The following is a 27,147-nucleotide window of genomic DNA, read 5'->3' on the forward strand; positions in this document are numbered from 1 at the left end:
ATTAAACCTGAACAAATGGAAGGCATCCATCTTGTTCTGAACCACAACAGAAGGTCTGGTAGTTAAAGAAGTTAGTTATATTCCAAATCCAGCAGCATAGCAAGAATATGTGATTTCAACGAATCAGAGTATCACGAGGGAGGAGAAATTAGGTTTTAATCATTGAAGATGTTAAGCTTACACTTAAAAGCCTTTTCTGCAGTCTAGATCTTTGAATCGTTTTACTAAGGGGTCAGATGATTGTCAGTGTAAGAAAGGGGATAGTGTTTAGTGTCACAGAAATCAGAGTGTTTCAAAAGATACAAAGCTACACTTCAAAGTGATATTACGATACCACAATCAGTAACTTAAGGTTACAACATATATATAAGGGAACTAAGATCTAATAAAGATCTATCTAATTAAGAAACATGTAGGAATCGCTGATTAATTATTTGCTTACTTGTAGTTGGCACTTTGCTTGGTATTAGTTCTTCAAGAGGGTGGATCTAATGTGCATAGTGTTAACATACAGCTTAAGAAGGCAAGTGGAGTTTTAACAGTGAACATAAAATACCAACTTGTGATTTTTTTATCTGTGTCCTCACAACTGAGAGAACACTGGTCCCAGAAAGGTCAGAAAGAACATGAATATGCCACTTGCTTTTATATTAATGAAAAATTCATCATCAGGCAATCCCAGCCCCTTGTACCAATGCAGCAAAACACCCAGAAACTTTCATGAAAAACCATCCAACCCTGACAAAGTCTTCAAAGCAAGAACATATCCTCTAGTTAACAGTGGCAACGGGCAAAAACTCTCACTTACTACATTGCTTCCTCACAAGGGCAACCATACAGCCCTCATGAATAGAAGAACTGCCCTCATATAGTGACAAATCAGTGATGAGCAGTTCAACACAGCCATGAGGCATTACTTTACTGCTTTAGATCTACAAATAGTTAAAATGAGTAATTAAAAAGGAGAACAAACTTAATTCCACAAGTATCTGCCCACATCTGTAATACCAGTTACAATGAAAGAATAAGTAACCTCTCATAAATATAGTTCTGTCATTTCTCCCCAAACGTTATTTCTTACCTTTCCTTCTGAAACCCACACTAGTTGGTTCTGTTGTTGCTGAATTGCTTCTTTCAAAGCTCCATACCATCCTTCATTCATCGAATTCAAGTTAATGGTAGCTAGAAGTACAGGAGGTTAGTTTGACTTACGATTTCTGCAGAACTACAAGAACAATCTGTACCAACAGTAATAAAAGCAATATAAATTGGTAAGTTAAAGCAATCAGATTTAAACAGTACCACAAACATAAGTATTCAAAGCAAAGTTAAAGCCTGATGTAGTTTGAGACATTTTATCCCATAGGAAATACTGAGTTAACAGTAACCTGGAATAAAACAACACTTCAGTTTTGCCATTATCTTCCTATTTATTCACATTTGATTTTGGCTGACAATCCTGCAAAGCCACCAGACCTATTAGAAACATCATTCTGACATTTCATACTACTTTGTGCAGTTACATGCAAACAATGTACACACCGATGAGCTACTGGCTCTTGAACAGGGAAGCCTGAACAAGTCAACAAGAAAAGTCTGGAGACTCTCATCTCACATCCCCCACCCTCTCAAATATACTAAAATCAGTATATCTAATTACTTACTTGTGAAGAGGTGGTGATTATTTTTGCGTAGCTTGTGAGCTCTTTCATACAGCTTTCTGGCACTTTTTCGTGATTCTGGGCACAACCTCATTCTCATAGTCTTTACACCTTGCTTAGAATCAGGATTTAGGAACACTACAATAGGATACCACTGGGCATAATTCAGACGGTCCACTGCATTAGGAGTGACATCTAATAAAGCATGTTTGTCCTGTTGTGGTAAAAAGGACAGAAGCACAGAAGTGAATCACTTAAGATTTTTATTTCTTTCTTAAACATCCTCCACAAATCTATTTAGTGTTACTTTTACAGAGCTCATTATCTCAAAGTATTGATTTAAATTCTTTTCCTATTTGAGTAATAGAAACCAAACCAACTCCAATACCAGGCTACACAAACATATACATTTTGAACATGAGCTTTTTGACATTTAATCTCCTCAAAGCAGGCACTAAACTAAAAATAAGCAGTTTCCTGTTCATATTTTGCTAATAGGAAAAAAGGAAAGTGAAATACAAGACCTAGTCTCATTACACACCTGATCTCCCGTCCCTCCCTGCCCCCTGTCCCCAAAAATCACTCTGAATGCAAGAACTTGGCCAGCTTTAATCATATGCAAGATTATCTCTAGCACACAGCATCCCCACTTTGCTGCTAGGATAGTTTTCTTTTTTCTGCCTACTTCGACATCTGAAAGGCTTGCAGTCTTTTTTTCAAGTACAGAAATAAAAAGGTGAGGAGTAGAGCCTCATATCATGAACTAATGCCAGAAGTTTTAAGGACATTAAGGAAGCAGGACTGAAGGACCCTTTTTCCTTGCACACACAATAAAGATGTCAAGTTACCAATTTTTAAATTGTGGTGCAGGAAGACAACTCCATAAAATAACAATTTTTAGCTGTCATGACACACCATGGCATTACGTGAAAGAGGCATCAGCTTAAAATGGCCTTAATGGAGAGAGAACAACATCCCCTGGAACAAAGTTGAGAATCGCTTCTAGGATGCAGTTATTAATGGAGAAGGACTGTTTCTGTGCTTGTGTTTTGGGGGCTTTTTTTGATTGTTTTTTTGTATGTTTGTTTTTAAATTAATGAATAAAAAGATGAAAAAATTATTTTTAAACACACTCATTAGTTATTCTTCTAAATTTAAAACACCCAACACTTTACTTGATGACACCAGTTTTACTCTTCTCGTGTTAAAAGTACAGTGACAATAAAAGACTTACTCTATCGATTATCTGTTTTATAGTGTGAAGACGAATAATTCCAGAACTACGTTGGTCAGTACCAGCATCTCTTGGTTCACTTTCTGGTAAAAAGGATACAGTAAAAATCTGTTGCAAGTTTACAAAATATTCTACATTGCCTCACTAAAATAAAACCATTTCATAGCTCAAACTGTTAATTCTGATTGAAGACACTACCCCTGCCTCAAAATAATACATGAAAATCTACCCACTGATTTGACCACAAAAATCACTGTATCTTTACAAAAGCACTTAGAAACAGGATAAAGTACCAAATTAAAATCAGAAAAGGCTATAAACAGAACTAATATTACTTCTACCTTCAGAGAATTTTAAGCAACCAAACAGTGAAAGAGCTTACATTTAGTCTGTTCCTTTACACTGTCAATCTTCTTAAATATGCTAACAGCTAAAATAACATAGAAATTGTCTAGCTAAAGGAAGGTGACTATTCTATAACTGCACAAAACCAAAACCTGATCTCACACTTACTTGCGATCTGAAAGATATCTGGTTCTTCTCTAGCAAGTTTCTCACGTGCAACATCAGCTATTGGACCAAAAATGGTTACAGGTCTGAGAAACCCAGCTAGAATTGAAAGAAAAAAGTCAAAATATATTGATTGCTTAAAACAAATGCAAGATAGTCTTCTTTATGTAAGCTAAGACAAAGCAAACCACATACATCTGATATTCGGCAACAGTAAGAATAAAGCCATACCTTCCCGCAGAACAACTCTTTCATAGGCAGGAAACTTTGTCTGAACAGGTTGTGCAGAAAGATCTTCTCTGCTTTTTCGCAGATTTCTTTTCGAGCTACGCAAACCTCGGAATCTCCAAAAATCTGCTCGATCTCCTCCTGCTGTCTTTGGAAGCGTGTACTGTACGCTAGCTAGTTGCTCAGCTCTAAGACGACAACAAATGACAACCAGTTATCAAGGAAGTCAGCTTCTGAAGTAATGCTTGACTAGCAAGCTTTTACTTCCAAAACCCACTACCACATGCTGAATCAAGCTTTTGTTGTTTCTGTATTAGAAAGATTGAACTTGTGAGGCTGATATCACATTTCTAAAGCGTTACACAGCCCTGTGCCTTGTATTGACAAGGAAGTTTTAAGGTTTTTTTTGTGGACTGTACAAGAATCCAAAGCAAATCCATAGGTTAGATATTTAACTTCTATTTGTTTTAACACTATGTCACTTTTTCTGTCTAAACCAGTTCTATAAACCTGTGTCCTGCAGCCAAGTGCAATCATTCATTCCACAGATGCAGAATTTAAAATCTTAATTTTAAACCAGCAATTTATGCATTTTAATATCGTACCTGTTTTTGTTAGGTATGATACCTCTTTCAACTTCTTTATGATTCTTGCCAATTCGAATTGCCAGCCATGAACCCAGTTTGCCATTGTACAGAGTGTCCACCACACGGAACACTTCACCTTTGTTGAAACTTAGTCCATAAGGAGATTCCTTTTCATATTCAAAATGAGTTCTGATATAGAAAGAATCCCCTACGTCAGACTCAACAATACGACGATAGACTGAAAAAAGGAAAAAGAAAAAGCAAAGTAGAATGTGTTACGTAAATTCAAGTGATGTCCTAGTGCTCACAAGAATTAATTTACAGTGCCTCACCTTCTGTTTGTTTTCAATACACAATATTACTTCAAGAAGCTGTAATGTCTCAAAGCTGCTCTATTTTAAACAGCCTAACTACTAATAGCTAACTCTACCAATATAAATTCAGCTTTCAAGGCAAGAAATCTGTTGGTAGTACAAGCTTAATTCAGTTCACCTGGAAGGAATGAATTTTACTGGGAAAGAAGTTTGTGTGTGCAAAACACAGTGTAATGACTTATTTTCAATGAGTATGACTGCAACACACTCTCCTGCTGCCCCCCAGGTTTCACGCATACTTCTAACAGATGCCAGGGGTTACTTTTAGTGGGTTTTTTTTGGGGGGTTTGTTTGTTTCTTTGGGGGAGGACGGGGTGTGGGGGTGTGTGTACTGTTACAATATCAAGCTCTAGTCCGTCTGCAGTAATAACCTACCCCAAAGCCAAATAAACCCCAAAACTTGACAGTCTTCATAAGGCAACAACTTCCTGGAAGCCAGAAGTTAGTCATCATGCACTATGCTTTTTATCTTATTCCAAGCAGTCTACTACATTGCTCCCGATGTACAAATATTTACCGTCTTTTTTCTTCTGTGCTAAAATGGTCACTTCTTCACCTTTAGGAAGATCGAGCAAAAAAAGGACAGCTTCTTCTCTGATGATATTCGTGAAGTCTACATTATTTACCTGGTATCAATGAAGTAATTAGTTTGATTCAGCATATGGCATTATTATAACAGATTTAACTATACAATGGGAAACCTGTACCAAGCTTATTGCTAAGATTTTTTCTGAATTCAGTTTCATATATGCACCAAATGCATATATCTCAAGGTCTCTCTTGCATCTCTAAGTAGTCCCACATTATTTCCTGATAAACCACAGCTTCCAGAATAGGTAGCTGTTCATTAGATCAGTATCATGGAGCACCTAAAAACACCAGTAAGAGTCCTCACAATTTAGTGACTGAACAGTTATCAAAACCAAACAAATTTATCAACTGAATCAGTTTCAGAAATTGGATGTAAAAAACTTTATAGCCCTCCTAACAACAGTATAGTAACAAGAGATTTTGCAGCTATTAATACATATAATAAGTACACACACACAAAAAAAAAAAATCACCCTTTGAACTACAAAAGCAATATATTCAATACTACAGAAAGGAAATCTACTGTGGTACAGGAAAACATTTGTACTGTTTTTGGTTTTGACGTACCCTGAGAATCTGGTCCCCTTCCTCTAATCCTTCTTTTGCTGCAGGGCTGTCTTCCAGAACACCAGCTACAAATATGCCAACATCATTGCCACCTGCTAGTCGCAAGCCCACACTATCTCCTTTTCTGAATTTTACCAGTTTCATGCTTGGCCTAGAGATTTAAAAAACATTCCACTTAGAGACGTAATAGCATAAAACATGCTGGTAAATTTGAGACTGAGCACATGCAAAGAACTAATTTGCCTAACATTTAAAAATGAGGATGTTATGCTATCCGTATCATTAGCTGCTTATCAACTGCAGCATTATAATACTCATTAGCAGCACTTCAAAAAACCCACCTGTATTTACTGGTTTACTGGGGTTTGTCTTACTCTCATACAGTGATTTAAGTGAGGCACTTTGACACTCTCTTGCAAAAACGTTCCTCCTTGTAAACAACTGTCCTGGCATATACATTTATTTTGGCTCTAAAGACATTTAGATGAATTTGAGACAAAAATCAAACTAGAATCTATTCTCATGTACATTAATGTCTATAAAGGAGATCCCAGTTGAAGTAGACTCATTTCCATGTCACGACTTTGCACATTTCTGTAGTGACCTTTAGTCACTGCTCTCCAATTATTATAAAAGGAAAAGAATGTGCTGCAGTATCTCTCCTCTCTCTGGAGATGGGGACAGGGCAGGAGGGGCAGGGTGCCCATAGAGAGGGAAACACTGCAGATTCTTTTCACTAGTTGATCATTCTAACTGCTCATTTCCATAGAGAACTACTAGACTTCAAAATGGCATATTACACAATATAAGTGCCAACGAGACTGAGGAATAAACCTTAAGTCTACATCCTAGTATTTATGAACAGAAGTATAAGCACAGCCATTGGACTTGGACTTGACATCAGACCATTTATACAGGTTGTTCATCACTTTAGATAAAAGCTTGGTTTGCTCAAGAACCAGGCATATTTGAATAGAATTCAGAGTTACATTACCGAAGCATTCCATCTTCATGGGTTGAATTGGGTAAAGGGCCATCAGATGGACTGACTGGTAAATCGACATCCGGCTGACCTCCTTGTGCATACACTGGCTTTGGTTCTATTAAAATAGCAATAGACTTCAAATATCCATTTGGTCATTTAAAGATGAGAAAGTAAATCTTAGCTTTACTAAAAACTTAATGACTTACTCAGTAACCCACCTCTATCCTACTTCAACACACTTAGCAGTGAAATATTAGAAACTTAGAACAACAGAAGACACTCACTGTGCCATTCAAAGCAGCATGATTACTGGCCTAAGTATTACTCCACTAAAAATTCCCAAACTTCCTTTGTACTTCATTAAGTAGTCTGAACACTGTAAAACTACAAGAACTAGAAGGCTGTCTGATCCCAAGACCACTTTCAACCCTGCTGTCTTTCACCTTAACTGATACAACTTTTGCATTTTCCATCGGCTCTCTTCCTTCAAGAATTCAACTTCTGAAATGAAGATACTACGAACACTCAAACTACTGCTGCATGCCTTGAGGCTGGCAGATTTCAATGCTTACTTTGGTCCAGTTGGCAGTTCTTAAAGATAAGGATATACTGTGGCTTTGCTACACAGATTCTCTCAAGACACTAAGAGGAAACTGCCACTGCCATCTTCCCTCTGCAATGAACACTAACAGGGGCTCTTCTCTGCTATGTGGTTGGTTCTGTTAAAAGAAATTCTATTTAAGGCTTATCTCTGCACACTTGAAAAAAGTTGATTTCAAACTAGGCTGGCTTCAAACAACAACTCTTTCAAATTACTGAATGGACTAGTCTGAAATTGGCAATTTAAGCCTCTGATGAATCCCTCTGAACAAATACTTTTCTTCCAACCCTCCTTTGACACAAACAACCATGAGTTTTCTTGCCTTTAGTCTAAGCAGCAAGCTGCCACAAAATCTGCCAACTACTTTTCTAACCACGTTTTCATCACAGTCTTTGAAATATCCTAATTTCCCTAGCCGTTTCTGTGAGGCTGTTAAAGGATTATATCCTTTATTGCACCTTTTTCTCTCAGACTATATACTATAGCAAGTTTGGTTTATCTGCAGACACAAATTTAAATATTATCTTGATGTATTGGCCTACATCTCCTCCCATCCAAACTAAGTATTTCCACATGCATCTTCTCATTCACCCAATAAAAAACAATTCCTTCTTCCCCACTAACTGACAAAATCCCCACAGTACATATTACCTGCTTGCCAGTCCCTCAAGCTAATTATTAGTACATTATTTTGGATTAAGGACCATCTCAAGGGTCTCCTATCCTGGTTGGCTTTGAATTATGCCAGTTATTAATTTTCAATATTTTATAGAAAGACAGAATTCATGCAATCTCACTACCACATCCTTTTTCTATCTTGGCAAATATAAACTTACTTCATGTGCACTTTGCTCCTTTAGGTCACCTTCCGTGACTTTCTTTTAAATAGTGTCTCCTGCATTAGAAAGTCTACTGTTCTCATTTTCAAGATATTTCAGAGTCTATCCACACCATAACTCCTCCAATTCTTCACTGAGCTACTGAATACTACACACAGGAGTGTAACCGCTCATCTCGTAAGACTTCACATATATTCAAGCTTGAATGCGCTTTTTCCTCATTTGACCCAGCCTTTCAAGAGCCATCTCTAAACCATCTGCACAGTTCCTCTTCCTCCACTTATAATTTCACTGAAAGCGCCTCATTCTGTAAACAAAAATACTACAAATCAGCCGCCCAGAACAATGTCCTGTCACTGTTATCTTATGTTTTTTGTCTTTTTTACACCAACTGGCATTTATCTGCTGCCATTTAGCTTATCCTTCCCTTTTGGAAAAACATGAATGAGGTTTTGTTACATGTACTGCACTTGTTAAAATGCCTTCTTGGTCCACGACTGTAGTTAGTAAGTGCTACAGTAACAGCATTTCAGAGTGTTCTGAACTGTCTTGGGAGCAGTAGTTCCAAATAGGCTTACCTACATCCTTGTTTAAATACAGTCTGCTACAGTAACCCCTAAAAACCAGTCTACTGCTTGACTCTCAGAAGAGAAATGGCAGACTTTAACCTTGCTTGAGAAATCAGAACAAAACTCTTTATGACCATCACCTACAAATACAGCTCTAAACACTGAAGCCTGACCCCTATATAATGGGCAGACCCTACAGCTTAGGTTTCCAGGACCAAAACTCTAAGATATAAACAGAGGTATGATTACAAAGACTGTTAATATTCAGAAATAAAAATACTTAGGACCTGGTCTGTTATAAGACCTTAGTAATCATTCCACAAATATGCAATGGCATTAAGTCTTCACTGGTCATCCATTCTCAGTAACATGTATAATTACTATATTTTAATGTTTTTACCTGGAAGTGGTGGAGTTTGTTTTTCAGCTCTTTCGACTGCTACCTCTTCCACAGTTTTAGAAACGTCATCTGCATTCTTTACAGGTGTAGAGACTGCTCCTGGTTTAGTTATTCGCTCATCTTCTCTACTTCGAAGACTATATCAGAAAAAAAGATTCCACTCTACATATAGAACTGTTTCTATGATCTTGGTCTACTAAAACTAAAGAATAAAACCTTTCATGCATGACGTTCAGGTTTAGTGGATAAGGAATTACCAATTACTATTTCACAAGGTTTTGTTCTTAGACTACCATATTATTAATAATTTTTACCATTTCTAAATCTGGGCATTTTTTCCCCAATTTCATGTTAATAAAGGACTTCTCTAGATATGGCTATTTAGAAAGAGGAAGGACATTGTGAAACACACTGCTCTCTGCTTCAAGCACAGAAGTCATACACATGTTCTGTATATTGAAAGCTTTCAAAGAAATTGAGAAGTAAAGGGAAGAAAGGGACAAGAGCAGTAATGACAGTCATCTTCATACACCTCCCTACAGAAATCATGGATTTTTAGACTTATTTCTTCAGCTTTGCTGCGATCAAGCTAATTCATCTGATTCTTTGTATGCCCTGGAACAGAAGTGTTGCCAGTGCAGCTCTTGGTAGAGATTTGCAGAGATAAAAGGTAGAACACAAACATGCCCCTGATCTCGTAGTCTTCAGAGACTGTAAGACCTTCAATTCAAGCTATTACAGGACAGGAGTGCTTCTCATACGCTCAGTCATCCATGTATTTTAGTAATACAACCACTTGCTGCTTCTTCCGCATTTCTTACATGTTTTCAGTGTAAAACAAAGACATATAGGAAAACTTAAAAAAAAAGAAAGAATAAAATCTCTTATTCTTTAAATGATGAGAGCAACTAAAACTCATAGAACATAATTTCTATTCCTTTGGCTCAAAGGATCAGGCATTCTTATATTGTTATATAAAGGTATAGCTACCAGCTGTACCGTAGTACAACTGAACAGTACATATGCTGTATGTCAAAATGCTGTTACACTGCTATCTTTTGAATCGTAAATCATTTGATAGGCTCAGAACAGATGAACATTAATAATCACCTGGAAAAACAAAAGTAGATCAATATACCAAAGAGACATTCTTAACTGAAGACCATGTACATAAAGAAAAAAAAAGGAAAAAAAGAAAGAAAAATGTCATGAGATGCTCAAAGTATCTATTCAATTCCTGAGAGTTGTCAAACAAACGATGACAAAAAAAAGTATCAGAGACAAAAGACACAAATAAATCACAGCTTTTTATGTAGTAACAGACTTATCTGCCCAGGAGGGGAAAAGTGTTTCCTCAAAGGTGACAATGGCTTGGTCGGTAGGCACAAGCCCATCTCCTCTCATACAGGAGATACCCATCAAGTCTTTCACTACCAACAGCTAGATGGTGCTACTAGGCAATAATGAGTATCACTTTGCCTAAAGTTCAAAAGTATCAAGGAAAAAAAAATAAAATATAATTTTACAGAGTAAAGACTGTTTATTTTAATCAGAACTGATACTTCAAGAGTTGCAAACAGATCCCAGCAAATCTATTCATGCGAGATGTGCAAAAAGAATAAAAAGTAAACATCTCAATACAAGAAGAATGTGCTTTCCTGAAGCAATGTGAAGTTTTAAACATCAGAAACAAAGCTTAGTTATTCAGCCAGGACACACTAAAGACTTTTCAGTACTTTCCTCTGCCAGTTCTAATACTGTGTGCCTGAAAGCAGCTAAAAAAGGAAGCGGGGCACCCTTACATTGTAACAATCATCTTGTTAATTTCCAGCATATTTTAATTTGTACATAAAATCAAGTGCATAAACTAAAAGCTTACATTTTTCACCTCCAGCACCAGCCTAAAGTATGACTGGGCTCCTCATTTCCTTGAAAACACTACCTGGCTCATTAAAAACAGACACACACATGCATTTAGTGGTTTAAATGCAGAATAAGTATCTTGAAATAAGTCCTATAGCAGTGTAAGCTATAACTAATTCCCCTCCCTGTCCATGGATTTTTGGGTAATGAGCACTAGTTAATAAGATATTACAGTAGAATTCCCCATGAGACCTCTGTTTCCACACATCTCAACACTACACAGACGCATTATTCTGAAGAAGTAGTATCTGTTCTGCTTTAAAAATACTGCAGTAACTACATGAGAACAAAGTTCATTTTACGTTTCTTCTCCACACGGTGCAAAACTAGTGCAATTTTATGCTGATTTTATACCCGCATATAGAAAAAGGAGCATAATTATGGAAGAAAACAGCTCTCAAGAACAGTAACTAAAATAGAGACATTGAGAGCACAGCACAAAATAGTGTCGGGTAAATATCTGAAGCAATATGCTTCTAGACTTGGGCTACTGCTATGCATACAGGCAAATAAACCTTGTCAACTACAATGCCTGCAGAAGGTCAGTTCTACGCCACCTAAGACAACAAAGTTTAAATGGAAAAATGCTGACAGAAGCACAAATGGTGATAGAATAAACAAGGAAGAAAAATCAAAACAGCAGGAGAGCAATATTTTTCCTGATTCGCTTAAATTGTAATGTGAAATACTCAGTGTTTACCGGACAAGATGATGTAGGAAACTGTATCTTGACTGATGCTGTCACTGGGTTCTAGGTGACAGAAACTTGTTAAAAACCTGACAGCTGCACTTCCCTAGACACAATGTATTGTTCACTGCGTTCACTATGACACTATTGTTTAACATCTGTGCTGTGTCAGGGCCCCCTTTACCTCACTTTCCATCCCTTTCTTTTTAAAGTCTGCCTAACAAGCATTTTTAAATAACTTTCAGTCACAAAAATGCCATCAGCTACACACTACTGCCATCAGCTGTGACTATTACTTCAGAACTGAAAGAGACTGTGACACACAGTTGGAATGTTTGTTTGCACAGCACTAGTTTTGAACATGCAGGCTCCTTCCAAAAGTGTTTTTAGCACATAGCAAACTGTTTAGCATGAAAAGACAGCCAAGAGGCATCTTCCTACGTACATTCAAAATAGGGCTGATGCTTGTCCTGTATTCCTATTTTTCAACTTGTTTTGAAAATGGACAGATGTCTCATGCTGCATATAAATTAACAACTGCATTACAGAAGCCAACATCATCCTTCCAGAAGTAATGATGTCCTCTACAGAGATGTCTCCCAGCTGCCACGTTTCTTCTTGAGAAAGTCTTAAACATATCAGAAAATGGTTTTGCTATTCCAGTATCCAGGTGAGGAAGGCAACATAGAAGAGTTCCCAACTGCGAGTTCTTTCAACAGGTAAATGGCAGCCCAGAGATCTAACCTGACAGGCCTGCCAAGACCTGGCTGTAAATGCCACTTTTCAAGATGGCTTCAGCTCAGCAACCTGTTACTGTCACCAGAGTAAGACCAGACAGGTTAGCAGGAGTATGCATGATACGTCTCCCCAAATACTCTCCAACTTACGGTGCAAAGACCTCATTTGTGCAGTCTAGCTTTTTAAATACAGCTCTTTACAGATTATAAAGAGTCACCTTATGTTATCTGATATTCTAAAGATGCATTTTTCCTCTGTCTAAACAGTTCCTCTACATATCTTTAAAATTATATGCATCTTTTAAAACTATACCTCATCTTTAAAACACAATCTGCTCAGAGAGCTCTTCCTCAAAGTCAGGACATGTTTATATCTTACATTTCACTTAGTACCTAATTCAGTTTCAGTTGGCTGTAAATTTTCCAAGTCCCTAGGGTTATATCTGGAGAATTGAACAATTCATTCTCTGGATTCTTTTCAAGAATGACAAGATAATTTGCAATCCTCCACAAGGGAAATAAAGATGTACAAGCATAACTATTCCTTTTTATTAGTCAATTAAGAACATGTTCTAGAATATGTTTTAGAAAGCCTGTTATGAGACATCTGTGAACTTCCTCTGGATTAAAGAAAATTACAAGCACTATTTAATACTTTGACAGGATGTTCAAATAGAAACTGTTATGGAAATTCTACATTCAAGAAAACTGCAGTCACACTGGTGTACATACCAGTATGGAATACTGAAAAGATGAACACTACTTTCTACCGAATTTTAAAATATGAAGCAGTTGCAGCTAATTTGATCTTACAACAGATCTGAACTTGCACAAATAACCACTAGGAAGAGAAGCTGCTTTTAACATGTTTTCCTTTACATGGCTCAGGACCCAGATTTTCTGATCTTGAAAAGAAAATGTCCAACAGGAAGTCAATCCATGCCAAGGTAGCTCTTGTTCATAAAGTAGATACAGCGGATGCATTCGGAATTGAGATAACTTCAAAGTTCCTTCTCAGGAAGGATTTAATTCTTCTGACAGTGTAATCCATAGGGAGGAAGTGACCATGTACCTAAATCACTGTAATAGACAGGAAAGCACTAACACCAGGCTAAGTCAGTCGTAGTTTCAGTTTTGATGGATTTTTTTTTTTGTTCCTCCCCCCACAAGCCCTTTTCACACTGCATTAGAAATGCAGGTCCAGAAAGGCTTTAAAAACAAACAGATAATTTCAACCTTCAGAATCAAATCCCAGCATCTGGAATGCTGCTTTTAAGACTTTCCCATTAATACGGGGTTCCTGTTAGAAAACAAACTTTCATGCCTTGTGATCCTGCCAAACACCACAGATAGAAGAGAAACAGGGATGTTTGTAAACCATGACCCAAGCAGGTGTGCGTGCAGGTAAGATCTGTCTTGTAGTTTTATAAGCCCTTAGAAGACACTAAAAATGTTAAAAGGAGCAAGTGTTATTTTCCCCTTAGACAAACAAAATGTTTTCAGGATTTTTGACAGTATCTATAAAACTTCAAATACAGGCTCCGAATTTGGAATTTGCAACAGATCGGTTTAACTTCTACTCCATCATCTATGATCACTCAAAAGGTAAACTTTTCTCTTACAAATATTTAGTAGAATCTAAAATCCAACACTGACATTCTATGTCAATAAATTAAAATGTCAATTTCCAACAGACTGGAAATACAAAACAGGACAGATTTATATTATTCAAGACTAAAGTTCCACATGGACGAAGAAAACATATCAAAACATACAATAGATTACTTCTCTCTGAATTCATATAAAATTAAGACTTGTCTACTTCAGAATTGTCATGAATGTCCTACTACCAAGTTCAAATATTAAAAACTACATTCCAAAAGCTCAATCAGCTTTGCAATACGCCTTATTTTGTAGAAGTTAAACGTATTCAGAAACAGAAGATAACTTTAAAAGACAGCTAGTGAGGAGAATAAAAAGCCTATGCTTAAACAAAGATTTCAATATGTCTACCCAGATTGGGCATTCAACAGGAACTGTGCTACTAGTCTTCTCAAATATCCTTGCAGCTAACTGCTTTCTAAACGCAAAATATAACTGCATATGCTTCAATAACATACCACTATCAAACTTACATTGTCATCAATACAACCATGCTCTAAGGTTATGTTTAAAAAAGGACAGCATTGAAGATAAAGGTTCAATTTCTCCTGAAGTCTAAGAAAATATGAATCATTATCAGCTGCATTGCTTGAGACAAAGAATGACATATTACTGCTATCATAGTTCTGCACCACATTCATCACACTTTAAATCCAAGTACTCTTACAATTTGTATGTCACATTAAATAGTTGATTTAGAAAAATAATACAATGCTGCCATCACCTGCCGTTGCTGGGCTGTTGTGGAGAATGTCTGGAATGGTCTGAAGGTTCTGACCTCTGGTCAGGAGATCGTGAACGACTGCGGCGGGGCCTGTCATGGGATCGGTTGGAATGATCTGATGCCAGCGACTGAATTTCTGAAATGTCTGTTAAATAAAAGTTGTTTTTTCATGAAATGATTGTAATTAAAATGGTGGCATGACCTGCTCAAATGGAAATAAGCTTTTGCAGAGAATTTTTATGAAGATGTTAAATCTGTATTTATTATTTCAAAACAACTAATATTCCTGAAAGAACAATTACGAGAAATCAGAACTCTATTGTTTTCTCCCGTTTTTGAAGGTACAGATCTCAATCAAGAAATCAAACAAAGAAGAATTTACCCACATGACAATCTTACTCCAAACTCTTCTCCCCCTTCCTCCCATCCCACTTATTTATTTCACATCTTTACAACACACAAAGGGAGAGAGAATTTCTCTCTCCCTTTGGAAATCAAGTTCATTCATACTCACCATCTCTTTCCGAAGCATTAGCAGAATGAATACTATCAGAAAGATCAGGGACATTCAACAGCGTAGCTCTTTCATCTCGCTGAACGACCATCTTCAACTTGCCCTTTGACCTTTCTATTAGTGTTTTTGCATCTGCTAAGGACATATTTTCCGTCACCGTGCCATTTATCTAGAACAGAAAAGAGCAGATATAAACCTACTGAAAAAAAAAAACCCAAAACCAAAAACCACCCAACCCAGTGAATCTCCAAGTATATATATCCACAGATAGTGAATTTCTGCCCAGTTATATTTAGAAATATCTAAGATATATTTACCCAATTACCAAAATACAATGGAAGACTATTAGGCTAATCCAAACTATGCAACATAATGCAGACATTAATTTTCACCTTTCAAAGACAAAGCCTGTCCCACCAATACAAAACTTTTAAAATATTAGCTATGTTCTTTAAACCACCACTGCTATATTCGGTGGAGTAAGGAATGGTATGTTTTTCTGCACCAACACATTTACACCGGTATCTTCAAATAAAAAGTGTTAGTATGAATTAAAAATCCATCGATATATTGATTTCTACAAAACTAAAAAATATCAACATTTAAACTGAAGGCAAGTTCTAGTACTGCTCAATGGCACAACATCTGAGAGATACTGATTTATACTTCAATTTATTGATCTGTGAAATAACTCAATAAAAAATTATGTATCTTCTACCCGCAATAATTATGCTATTAAGAGATAGCTAATTCTAAGGACAGTTATACAACACTCTTCCCTTTAAACCAACACCACCGCCATTTACTGTACCTTCAGTACAACATCTCCTTCCTGAATATTGCCATCTCTTGCTGCCAGGCTATCCTGTGATATTTCTTTCACAAATATGTGGCTTGCCAACCGTAGACCATACTCTTTATACATCAGCAATAAAAGAAAAAGAAAACTGATGAAACGGCAGTAAAAAAAAACAGGGAGGTATGTGAAGATTTACATTTACACTGGAAACAAAGAGGACAGTGAACTTGGCACATGAAGGGCTGTAGTGGAATTACACTATGGATTTGCCATTATATCAATCTCTTTTCTAACTCTGACTGTTATCATAGCTGTTACTCAATAGCTTAATTTAGATGCTATGTACAATTTGCCCTCTTTCAAAGACAGGCACTGAAGACTCAACTGAAGTATATGGAAGGTATGTAGCCACTGAATACCTAACGTCAGGGCACAGTTGGGTTTTGTTTACACTGTATGATACTTGGTCCTTTAATTAAGCACATGTATTTTGGAATATGAAAAATACCACCAGAAACACAGCAGCAGTTTTTACGTTTTTAGCTAGCTACTGGTAAGATGGGCCAACAAAGTGTTAACAGCACTGTTCATACAGTAAAGCCCTTAACATAACGCTGAATGAAGCAGTTGGCTTTTAAAGGTTTTTAAAGGTTAGCAAAAGTCTTAGTGAGAGAATTACACACAAGTTACCTTCATTCTTCCTTGATTTCACCAGTGTTACTTTGGTGGGTTTTGCAGGCTGACTTGAAGTAACTGACCTTCTGTCTGATCGCGGTGATAGGCTTCTCTCTCTGCTAGCACTCCGATCTCTTACCCAGCTCTTTTCATGCCTTCTGTTGGCACTTAGACCACCACTACGGCTGCTTCTTGGATCACGCAGCTCTTCATCATAGCTATCATCCTCATTTTCAGACACTGGTTCAGGTTCTGGTCGAGCCACTGGAATCTGAATTTTCTTCATCCTTCGGATAGTCTACAACCAAACACTAGATATCAGCCTCTGGCTGTGTAATGCTAATGCCAAATCCTAAGCCAATCCCAAAATTCACAAGAAAACATGGATGTATTTATGAATGCCCCAACTTCTTGCATCCTCACTATAAAATTCTACCCAATAAATACAGATTACTAGAAACTTGTTTGAGAGGTATGTTTTACAGTTGTTTTAAGTCCTTTCTTGCTTCCAAAAAAGTGGCAAAAGGATAAACAAATGTAAACACTACGATAATACGTAACACAACATTTGTCTTCAGAGATGCACATTTGAATGTTCTCTCTCTTTGCTTAAACCCATAGATCAGTTACTGGCACTGCTAAAAAACTTCCTTTTCGTAACATATAACCTACTACACACTCAGTGTGTTACTGACTGTAATTCTCCTCAACTTTGAAGCCTCCCAAACCAGTATTTAGGCAAGCCACTGAGTAAGGGGAACATTTCCACTAGAAGTTCAAAGTTGGTTTGTACTAATGTAGTCAGCTGTTTCCAGAAAAAGCCCTAAGCCTGTTTAGAGGCTTATTTGCTATGTATTCAGAAATGAACCAAGTTATACCATAAAGTTTTCATTAACTGCTTTTCTCTACATAAATCTACATCAAATACATAAATCTCTACACCAACTAGTGAAAGCCCTACACAGCTTACATTTTGGTTTGTGCTAGCTTTAAGAAATTGCTAAATCTACAAATATGAAACACGACACACTTTTTTGCAAGTGTATTAAAAGCAGAAGAGCACTAGAAATCTGTCAGCACGAAAGCTTTTCTACAAGCCCAGGAGGTCTGTTTTCCTGAATTAAGACACTGTTAAACATTGTGCATTTCTGTTTAATTTTTTGTAACAATCTCAAACGTCTACAGAATGCCAGATTACTACCCTTTAGTGATGACCTGTATGCTTTGCAAAGTTCAAAAGTGAACCACTTTGAATAAGCCTACAAAATTATAGGAATTAAGGTAATTATACTTTATGTTGGCAAACTGTTTACAGAATATAAAAAACCCTATGTTAGTGCCTGAAGTGTGGGTAAAGTCCTCCAGCACACACAAGCCTTCGAAAAACTTGGTACGAGTGCTTTTGGCAAACTGAGAACTTTACCATGAAGAAAAGGAGTCTGAAATACCCAGTGCCACACTACCTAAATATAATAAGTTACATTTTAAAGAAAAATTTGAGTGACCCACATGATAAACACATACTGATCATCACTTAAAACATGCAGCACCACACAGGTATTATTCTAGTACCTTGCATCATGCATCTGTTTCATAGCAGACAGTACACCATTTCACTTTTGCTCTATAACTACAAAATTTAAGTAAGCTTAAAACTTTAAGGCATTCACTTACAATTTTGGCATTCTTCCCACTTTTCCTCAGCTGCTGAACAGCAAATGCATGCTCGACGTTATCCATTGAAACTCCATTAACCATTGCAACACGGTCATTTTCTCTGAATGAAAAACATCACAATGCACAACATAAATACTTTATGCTAAGGGAAAAATAAGGGGGAACGAGTGCCATTGACCAGACTAACTGTATTATAAACCTACTATACAAACAGTTACAGGTAAGTATCCTGAGAGCAAAACAATCAGGGGGCTTAGCTACCACTGACAAAGATGAACACCCCCCAAATCAGAATCCAGGTGTAGTGTGGCACTTACTGCAGCAGTCCTTCTGCTGGGCCTCCTTTCAGCACATCAGAAATAACTATTGATGTCTCACCACTCTGAAAGTGAGGATTATCTCTTCCTCCAGATATTGCAATACCAAAACCAAATCCAGGGGCCTGTAACATAACCAAAGAAATATTTTTACTTTCTAATATTTACATGGTCAAAATTCACATTCCTCTATCCAACACAGAAAGGTCCTATGGGATGAACAAAACTATTTTTAAGAAAGGAGGATCAATGAACCATGCCATATAATTCAAGAACAGGAGAGAGATTAAAAATAAACATTTTTGGAAAGCATAGAGTTTCAGCCTAACTATCCAATCTCTCCCTAAAGCAAAAGATTAGAGTTATTTACATTTTTATGGTCTGGGCTTCAGGTGGTCATCAGCAAGACCTCAATCTTCAGTGAGCACAACATACCATACCACAGTACCAAGATATTGGTTCAAACCCGTATCACTTCCTGCTACACATTCTTTGAGGTTTCACAGAATGGCATTTACCCAGCTTGACCTCACTTAGCTTGGGAACCAACAGGATCGCAGCACACAGTAGTATGACTGCAGGCTGGGTTCTAAGGAATAATACCAAGATCACTTGTACCATTAAATACATCAAAACCTTGTCAGCACTTGCAAATCATCTGCATCTTAACAAAAGTAATTTGCTTCAATCTTTTCCCTCTAGGGTGACCTGCCACTACAGCAAGGTCAATGCCTCTGAAAAGTTATTCCTGTTAGTTATTTCAGGATCAAGAATGATGCTTACATTTCTGCCTGGAAGCAGTGAGGGTGGGAAATAAACTTTCTAAATGTAACCGATTTGCAAACTACCTAGTTTTTCCATCATTGCCAAGAAAACAGTCAGAGGGATATTACCACTTAAATGCTGTATTCTGCTCAAGAATTTACTTTGAAGTTTTCAACTACGCATGGTACAGTCACTGGGTGGAGAAGACTGTTTCAATCAATTCCTCCTATTTCACACAGCATACACTCCATGCTGGCAGACTTATTCCTTTTTCACACTTTGACAAACATGACCCAGCTTTAGGAATGAGTTTCATAACCTTAAAGTGATGGCAGAAACTACATGGCAGTCTGCACCTGACTGCAAGACACATGATTTTCATTCCCATTTCCCCAAAATAGAGGTCCATAAATAGTCAATCCAGATTTAGCCTGTAAGCAGTAAATAAATAGGACCATACAGTATTAAAACAAAGGTCTGGTGATTCACTTTTCAGAAATCGATTTCAACAGTTAGCTAATACTGTTGCCGGGTATGAAGTACTTAATTGGTCTAACAAGTAGGGGGGGAGTGGGGAGGAGTACACCTTACTGCTTCTACATTCGTTTTAATTCATTAAAGGAAGACTGGACATCTTTTCAAGATGCAGTCCATCTAGATCAACCAGAAATCATGGCTGGGATTCAAGAATTACTAAATGAAACCCTGTGCCATGCAGGAGGACAGTCTAAAGGATCACAATGCCTACTTATGACCAGAGCTGAGGTTTTTGTTCAGTTTTATTTTCTAAATAGTAGACGAAGAGAATATATAATAGGCTATGAAAATATGTAACAAAAACCTCTTGCAAAACAGTATTTCCCCTTTGTCATGCCATTGCTTCTTCTTTGAGTATTCCATTACACCCATATACTTGGGTGGGGAAGGAAAGGGAGAAGACATTTATGTCAAACTTCATTAAAGGTTCTCTATCTTTCCTTACACCATAAAAAAATTCTCATAGCTCTCCACTCATGACAACAAACACAATCACCAGGCCAGCAGAGATGCAGAAACTCACTGTGAACCTTATCTTGCTGCTTGCCTTTCTATTTTTTTAGCAGAACTACAAACCAGATCACCACTATTAAGACAACTAGTTCCACATTTTCATGTTGTTCTTTTCAAGAAGGCCTGAAACACTGCAATCTCATATGCACACAGCAGTCTGATGACCACTAGTCAAATGCTTTCTAATAACATAAATCAAAGTCTTAAGAAATATTCTATATTAGAAAGTGTAAGTGAAACACTAAAACTTTTTTAAAATTTAAAGACTTCTAATAATCTGCCAGTGAACCTCAGCCTACTACTTTTTATTTTATCCTCCTGCCTACCATCAGCTTAAGAGATAAACAATAAACTGAACTACTCTCAGAAAACTGAACCTAGCTCCTAGGCATGTCTGGAAATAGCAAGATGATCACTACAGATTCTACAAGATATAAACATGTATCTTAACTTCTTTTTTATTTCAATCTGCCATGTCACAAATTCACCTGTTAAATATTGTAATGACAACACAACCACCACCATCCACACAAAAAAAAAAACCACACACCATACAAACACTCCCAAAATGTACTGTTTTGCTCTCCCACAGTACAGCAGCATGGGAGGAGCAGGAAGGTTCTTCAGGGGAAGGAGGCACATCTGACACAGACACACAGAACTTTATTTCCAAGTTAGAAGAAATCCACATAATCTATGAAGTGCATGGTTCCTGCTTAAGTCTTTTACAGTTAAGTATATAAAAGCAGAAGATCTCTCAGTAAAACATTAACTGTAGCTACCTGATAAGCTTTAGCTGAACTTGACAGTGGCTCAATCTCTGACAAGCTAAGTAGCAGTCTAGGAAGTTGGAAAGACAGTAAAGAAAGGGAAAAAAATTCTTGGTTAGAACTTCGAGCTCCTTCTCCGAGAAAGTTTCTAAGACTTTTGCACAATAGTGCTGGAACTCACCAACTACTGTGTTAAATCACAACACAGACTACTTTTGTGCTCTATTCCAGCCTCTTGGAGATACCAGCAACAGATGGATTCAGAAAAAAACCCCTGATGTTTGAACTATCAAAGTGCCTCAACTGACATGTATATATACTGCAACTACTGGGATGAAGTACGCTCTTTCCCAAATTTGTAATGATATCTCTGGAAAGTAAAGGTCATAGAAGGAAACCCTTCAGAAGAAGTGAGTAAAGCTGCATTTTTCAACAAGAACTCCCTAAGTGAAACACTCCCTACTCTTCTGCAAGGCTCATCTTTCGAAGTTTATATACCATACTAACCCCTCTTTAAAGGGTCATTACAGGATCCAAACACATTCGAAAAAACCCAACACATGTACCTCCTGAAGGTGTTTAACAACACTTCTGAACTGCCATTAACTTGATTTAGAGATCAGTAACTACCCCCTGTAGTTAGGAATATTCTATGAAAGTTTGCCAGCACACACACAGCACCTAACAAACCACTTGCATTTCCCCTCTATTTTTAAGGCTGTTCATTCCAATAGATGTTAGTGGTCCTTACTCATTCAGTAGTTTTGATCAAATACCATTAAAGATACCCTGGTTTCTGCATAGTTTCTTTGGGACACTTGGAAGGACAACAGATCTGCTTGCCATTATGAAGAGACAAGAGATGATCTAGACTGACACCAACTCTGGACTTCTCTGCCTTTCCCAGGGGGACATACTAAGGGTTTAGAGAGATTTATATTAGACCTCAATCTTCCAATTACTTGGAAGTAACTGAAAGCAAGTACTGACAGAATGTACAAAAATGTTTGGTGAAAGAGCTTTGCAGGCATACCAATAAAACAGGAAGCCCGTAATATGAAGCCTGACTTGCATCTATCCTTTAGAAATTCAGTACATGTTAAATATCTTAATTCCATCATACACAGCCCTCTTACTGCCTTCAGATAAGCCAGAATCAGAGGGACATTTTAGTGTGCCTCACTAGAAAAAGCAAGTTCCACTCTTCAGAATGTTCTTTGTGTGGCTGACAGTAGATGGTCTCTAGCAGTTCTGTAGCTCAGCCAAGTGGAGCAGATAAACTCACACAAAAAATATTCCACAACCACTCAGAGTGGCATTTCAAGTCTATTCCAATTCTGTAGCTTCTAGATATCTTTGAGGATAACTGAGATCTGGATGCATTTCACTCCTTCCAACTAAAGTGGAGGAACCTCATTTACTAGATAACCTAACACTACAAGAATGTCACAAACAAAAAGCAAAATCAAAAACCCCACAAACAAATCTGCAGTCACTCTCCTAAATCCTCTTCCCAGTGCTAAAGATAAATTCTAAGCACCAGCTTGCTTAACATTAGTGTAAGAGGTTTGGTTTTGTTATCTGGCAGATGGAAAACATTCATTGTTTAGTTATAATGGGCTAAATTAATACTATCAAATTATTAACGGTACATGCCATCAGCATTCAACATCCAAATGACAAAACAGTTAAACTAGTACAGTTGGTAGAAGTTTGGCACATGAAGTATCAAAGTAAAACTATAATCAAATCACATTTTCTGCTTCTATACAAGGACATCTGACTGTGCAACCAAATACATGATTCACAGAATCATAGAATAGTTAGGGTTGGAAAGGACCTTAAGATCATCTAGTTCCAACCCCCTGCCATGAGCAGGGACACCACACACTAAACTATGTCACCCAAGGCTCTGTCCAGCCTGGCCTTGAACACTGCCAGGGTTGGAGCACTCACAAGTTCCTTGGACAACCCATTCCAGTGCTTCACCACCCTCAGAGTAAAGAACTTCTTCTTATATCTAATCTAAACTTCCCCTGGTTAAGTTTAAACCCATTACCCCTTGTCCTACCACTACAGTCACTAATGAAGAGTCCCTCCCCAACATCCTTATAGGCCCCCTTCAGATATTGGAAGGCTGCTATGAGGTCTCCACGCAGCCTTCTCTTCTCCAGGCTGAACAGCCCCAACTTTCTCAGCCTGTCTTCATACAGGAGGTGCTCCAGCCCTCTTATCATCCTCGTGGCTCTCCTCTGGACTTGCTCCAGCAGCTCCATGTCCTTTTTAAGTTGAGGACACCAGAACTGTACACGATACTCCAAGTGAGGTCTCACAAGAGCAGAGTAGAGGGGATTTCTAGTTCCTATCTATTATTTCACAGTTTGTTTGTGGTAACACCATATTGCAGCATTTCATTATTCCTTTACTCACTGACTGAACACGTCATTTTCAGGTTTCACTGAAGTAACTGTTTTTGAGTGTAAGACAGGACTGATTTAACCAGTAATATGAGCAAAAAATTTTAAGTTTACAGAGGCTCCAGGGATGACTGATCAGCTTCAAGAAGAAATACAGAAATAATACTTCTTGCGCAAGAACTTGTTGACCTAAAAATCATTGGAAGCTGGAGGAGTAGCCTAGGTAACTATGACTAGACATTTTTGGTTTTACTCATACTTTTCTTCCTATATGTGGTTGCAGTTAAAGACAGGGTACTTTGTCAGACAGCCTTCTGGTCAAGCTGAACATAACCCCTCTCTTCTTAAGAGGGTAGCTTCTACATGTTTATTTTGAATCAACAACATTAAACTCAATAGAATCAAGAGAAAGACTTTCCTTAAGCAACTCACTCCTTACTGCCTCTCTTGTATAGCTTCACAATAGCTACATCAGAAATCAGTTTGATAAGAGTAACTCAATTAAGGGAAGAGTCAATCTAAACATAAAAGCTGTCTTCCTATTGACTGACTCCCAGTACACATTCCTTTGTCAAAAGCACACATTCCAACCACCCAAACCCACTATTTTCTGTCACAAATTTAAGAAAGCGGCAAAAAAATAAGGCAATTTTTAACACATTTATTTATACTTAACTACATTGTTTTGTGTCCCTGCAAATAAAGTTTTAAAGCATTTAAGTATAAATAATAAATAAGCACAATCATTAAAGAACACTTAGATTTCTAACTACTTTCAGTTACATACAGAAGTAATCTAAAGCTTTGTTTCTGACATGGTTATTTGTTGGCAGACTGATCTCCAAAATCCAACAAAGAAATGGAGTACTATCAAATGGAGCTTTTACAACACTTCTAAATTTAAACGAAGAAATATGACAGTTTCCTTTTCTTTTACTTCCTGACACCTGGCTTTTTCCTATTGTTTTCAAAAACTACCAGTATCCTGCATTAGGCAGACACAACTAATTGTATGAACTTACCCTGTGAAGAGTCACTGTGTGTTGTTCCCATATAGCCGTTTCTTCCATTGTTGTGCTCTAAGGAGAAAAAAAATCCCAAAGATTAGACTCACTGTCAACAGCTATACTAAAAGACTGTGTAAAGCCACAAACAAACTTACGCTCAAAAGTAACATTAATATTCATATTGAAAAGCTACAGAGAAGTAGGGCTAGCTCATTTGTTACACATTTCCTGTCTTTGTATGTCACATCTGAACTTCCCGTGCTCCCAGGGAAGCGGGGCAAGGGTAATAATAAGCAAAATAGATTTCTAACCATTATATATTTCAGAAGTTGAAATTATAAAGAAGCTTAAAGGGAAGGACTACAAGAACAATTTGTGATGTAGGCTCTTGCTTGCTCATTAAGTGAATTAAATAAATGAAGATGGTCCAAGGCCCACTTTCAGTTTTCCACTGTGATCAGTTGTATTTATATTCTAACTTACATACTTCATACTTTTGTGAACATACTCTTTTTGCGTGTTCTAACTGTACAAAGAATACCACTAATTCATGGATGCTCAGCTATAGTTTGCAGTACATGTACTACTGTATTACGCACACAGGTCACATTTAACAGACTCCACAGTTTAGAGCAGGCTAATTTCTTTGGTGAACAGTAGCACTGCAGAAGCAAACATGGTCCTCTTTAAGGGAACTAAATTAAACAGTAACATTGTGACAACATTTACATACCTACATTTCTGCTTCAAAGAGCAGACATTTGCATTACTTAATCTGCCACCACAAGCAAACACTGGAAAGGAGAAGATGGCTTGAGGAAAGAAAAACTAGCAGAGCCAAAGGCTTGAAGACAGGCAGAAAGGCAGCAGAAGATACAGAGCAAAAAGAATGAAGCCTCCCACTCCAGCACTGTAACATTTTCTACCTTTCTAGAGGGAGTTTTCAGTGTTCTGCTCCATACCCTCCCCCGCCATTAGCTAGCGATCCAGTAGCTAAAGAACAGAATCAAAACACAAATGTCTCAATCGGAATAGAAACAACGTGGGAGTGTTTTGGTTTTTTTAAATCTACTCTTAATTTGTTTCAGTTACTGTAACTCAGCCACTACAGGAAAAGGTACTTTTAATCCAGTCCCATTCTGTAACAGAGAACAGCAGCTGGAGTGTTTACTCTCACAGTCAATACCTCTGAAATCTTGATACAATTTTGTAACATCAGAATTTGCAACCAGGTTTAAACAGCCAGTTCTTCTTGTGACCCCAATGTGCTACATCACTGCTAATTTCTTTTTCAGGATTCACTTCTCCTGCAAGTGTTGATGCAACTTAATTGGGGTATATTTCATCAAACAGCTTTTATTCCCCTCCGTTCAACACCAAATGTTTCTCCTTTGCATTACAAATTGATTCAACTCTACCCCAGAATTAGGTTATTTCTCTCCAGCTTTCTAGAAGTAGACCAAATATATATTAAAAACAGTAATGATTTACACAGAGCCATCTCTGAAACAAAACAGAATGTTTTGCTTGCTAAAAACAGTTAATGAATACTGATTTTCTTCCCTATTTCTGATGCTCTCATTCTGTCTTATTTTTGGCAAGAGCTTCTCAGGCTGAACATCTAGTCAACAAGTGAAGAATTATCTCTGCAAGTAACCTTCTAAAAGAAAAAAACTCAAAGTAGTTCCTGTTCAGAAAAAGCAACATGAATCCAAAAGACTGCAAAAATTGTAGCTCACATTTTAATTGAAATAAACTGCCTCATTTCTACCTGTGATTATCAACAAGTTAACCTGACTGGCTCATTTCCTGCATTTGTCCTGGCAATGCCACCCAGGTACAACACTCCATCAGCAGTCAGAGGCACTTTTGCACAGCACAGTTTTGGGCTACTTGGCTAATAAAGTACCAGATTTCAAGGGCTCCAAGTTCTTGTGCCTCACTATTGACTCAGTACACAGGGCACAGTGCAAACACACTAACTGGTCCTGGGTATGGCAAAGCCTGATAAAACAGTTTTACCAGCTAAGCACTGCTCCCACTGGATCTGGGAGAGCTTGTGATCCCAGAGTTGGAGCAGGGTAAGATAATAAAAACAGCTAAGCAATGACTAAGAAAAAAGGAAATGACCCACGTAATCTGCTTCTAAAAACTGGGAAGACTTACCACCTCACAAAACACGAAGACAAATCCCCAAAAACCACTCACATAATCTCTTCCTAAAACTGGACAGGGTGCTTACTGCTCAATCTACTCACCTGGCCTACCATTTTTAA

At 37.5% G+C, this 27,147-nt stretch overlaps 1 protein-coding gene across 1 annotated transcript in view; it reads right to left on the reverse strand.

Annotated features, from left to right (window-relative positions):
- Positions 1–24,951, reverse strand: part of TJP1 (tight junction protein 1) — a 43,362-nt gene extending 18,411 nt beyond the window's left edge. The window contains exons 1-17 of the mRNA XM_010016843.1: positions 24,887–24,951; positions 18,863–18,987; positions 18,543–18,645; positions 16,884–17,166; positions 16,206–16,309; positions 15,395–15,563; positions 14,881–15,025; positions 9,147–9,283; positions 6,747–6,852; positions 5,753–5,903; positions 5,112–5,220; positions 4,239–4,458; positions 3,637–3,821; positions 3,409–3,504; positions 2,896–2,978; positions 1,665–1,875; positions 1,082–1,182 (exon numbers count right to left, since the gene is read on the reverse strand). Of these exons, the coding sequence (XP_010015145.1) occupies positions 1,082–1,182; positions 1,665–1,875; positions 2,896–2,978; positions 3,409–3,504; positions 3,637–3,821; positions 4,239–4,458; positions 5,112–5,220; positions 5,753–5,903; positions 6,747–6,852; positions 9,147–9,283; positions 14,881–15,025; positions 15,395–15,563; positions 16,206–16,309; positions 16,884–17,166; positions 18,543–18,645; positions 18,863–18,987; positions 24,887–24,934 (2,376 nt within the window). The 5' untranslated portion in view covers positions 24,935–24,951. The remainder of the gene's footprint in view (positions 1–1,081; positions 1,183–1,664; positions 1,876–2,895; positions 2,979–3,408; positions 3,505–3,636; positions 3,822–4,238; positions 4,459–5,111; positions 5,221–5,752; positions 5,904–6,746; positions 6,853–9,146; positions 9,284–14,880; positions 15,026–15,394; positions 15,564–16,205; positions 16,310–16,883; positions 17,167–18,542; positions 18,646–18,862; positions 18,988–24,886) is intronic.
- Between the last annotated feature and the right edge of the window lie 2,196 nt (positions 24,952–27,147).

This window comes from Nestor notabilis, unplaced genomic scaffold, assembly GCF_000696875.1.
Source record: "Nestor notabilis isolate BGI_N333 unplaced genomic scaffold, ASM69687v1 scaffold12096, whole genome shotgun sequence".
NCBI classification, from domain to species: Eukaryota; Metazoa; Chordata; class Aves; order Psittaciformes; family Psittacidae; genus Nestor; species Nestor notabilis.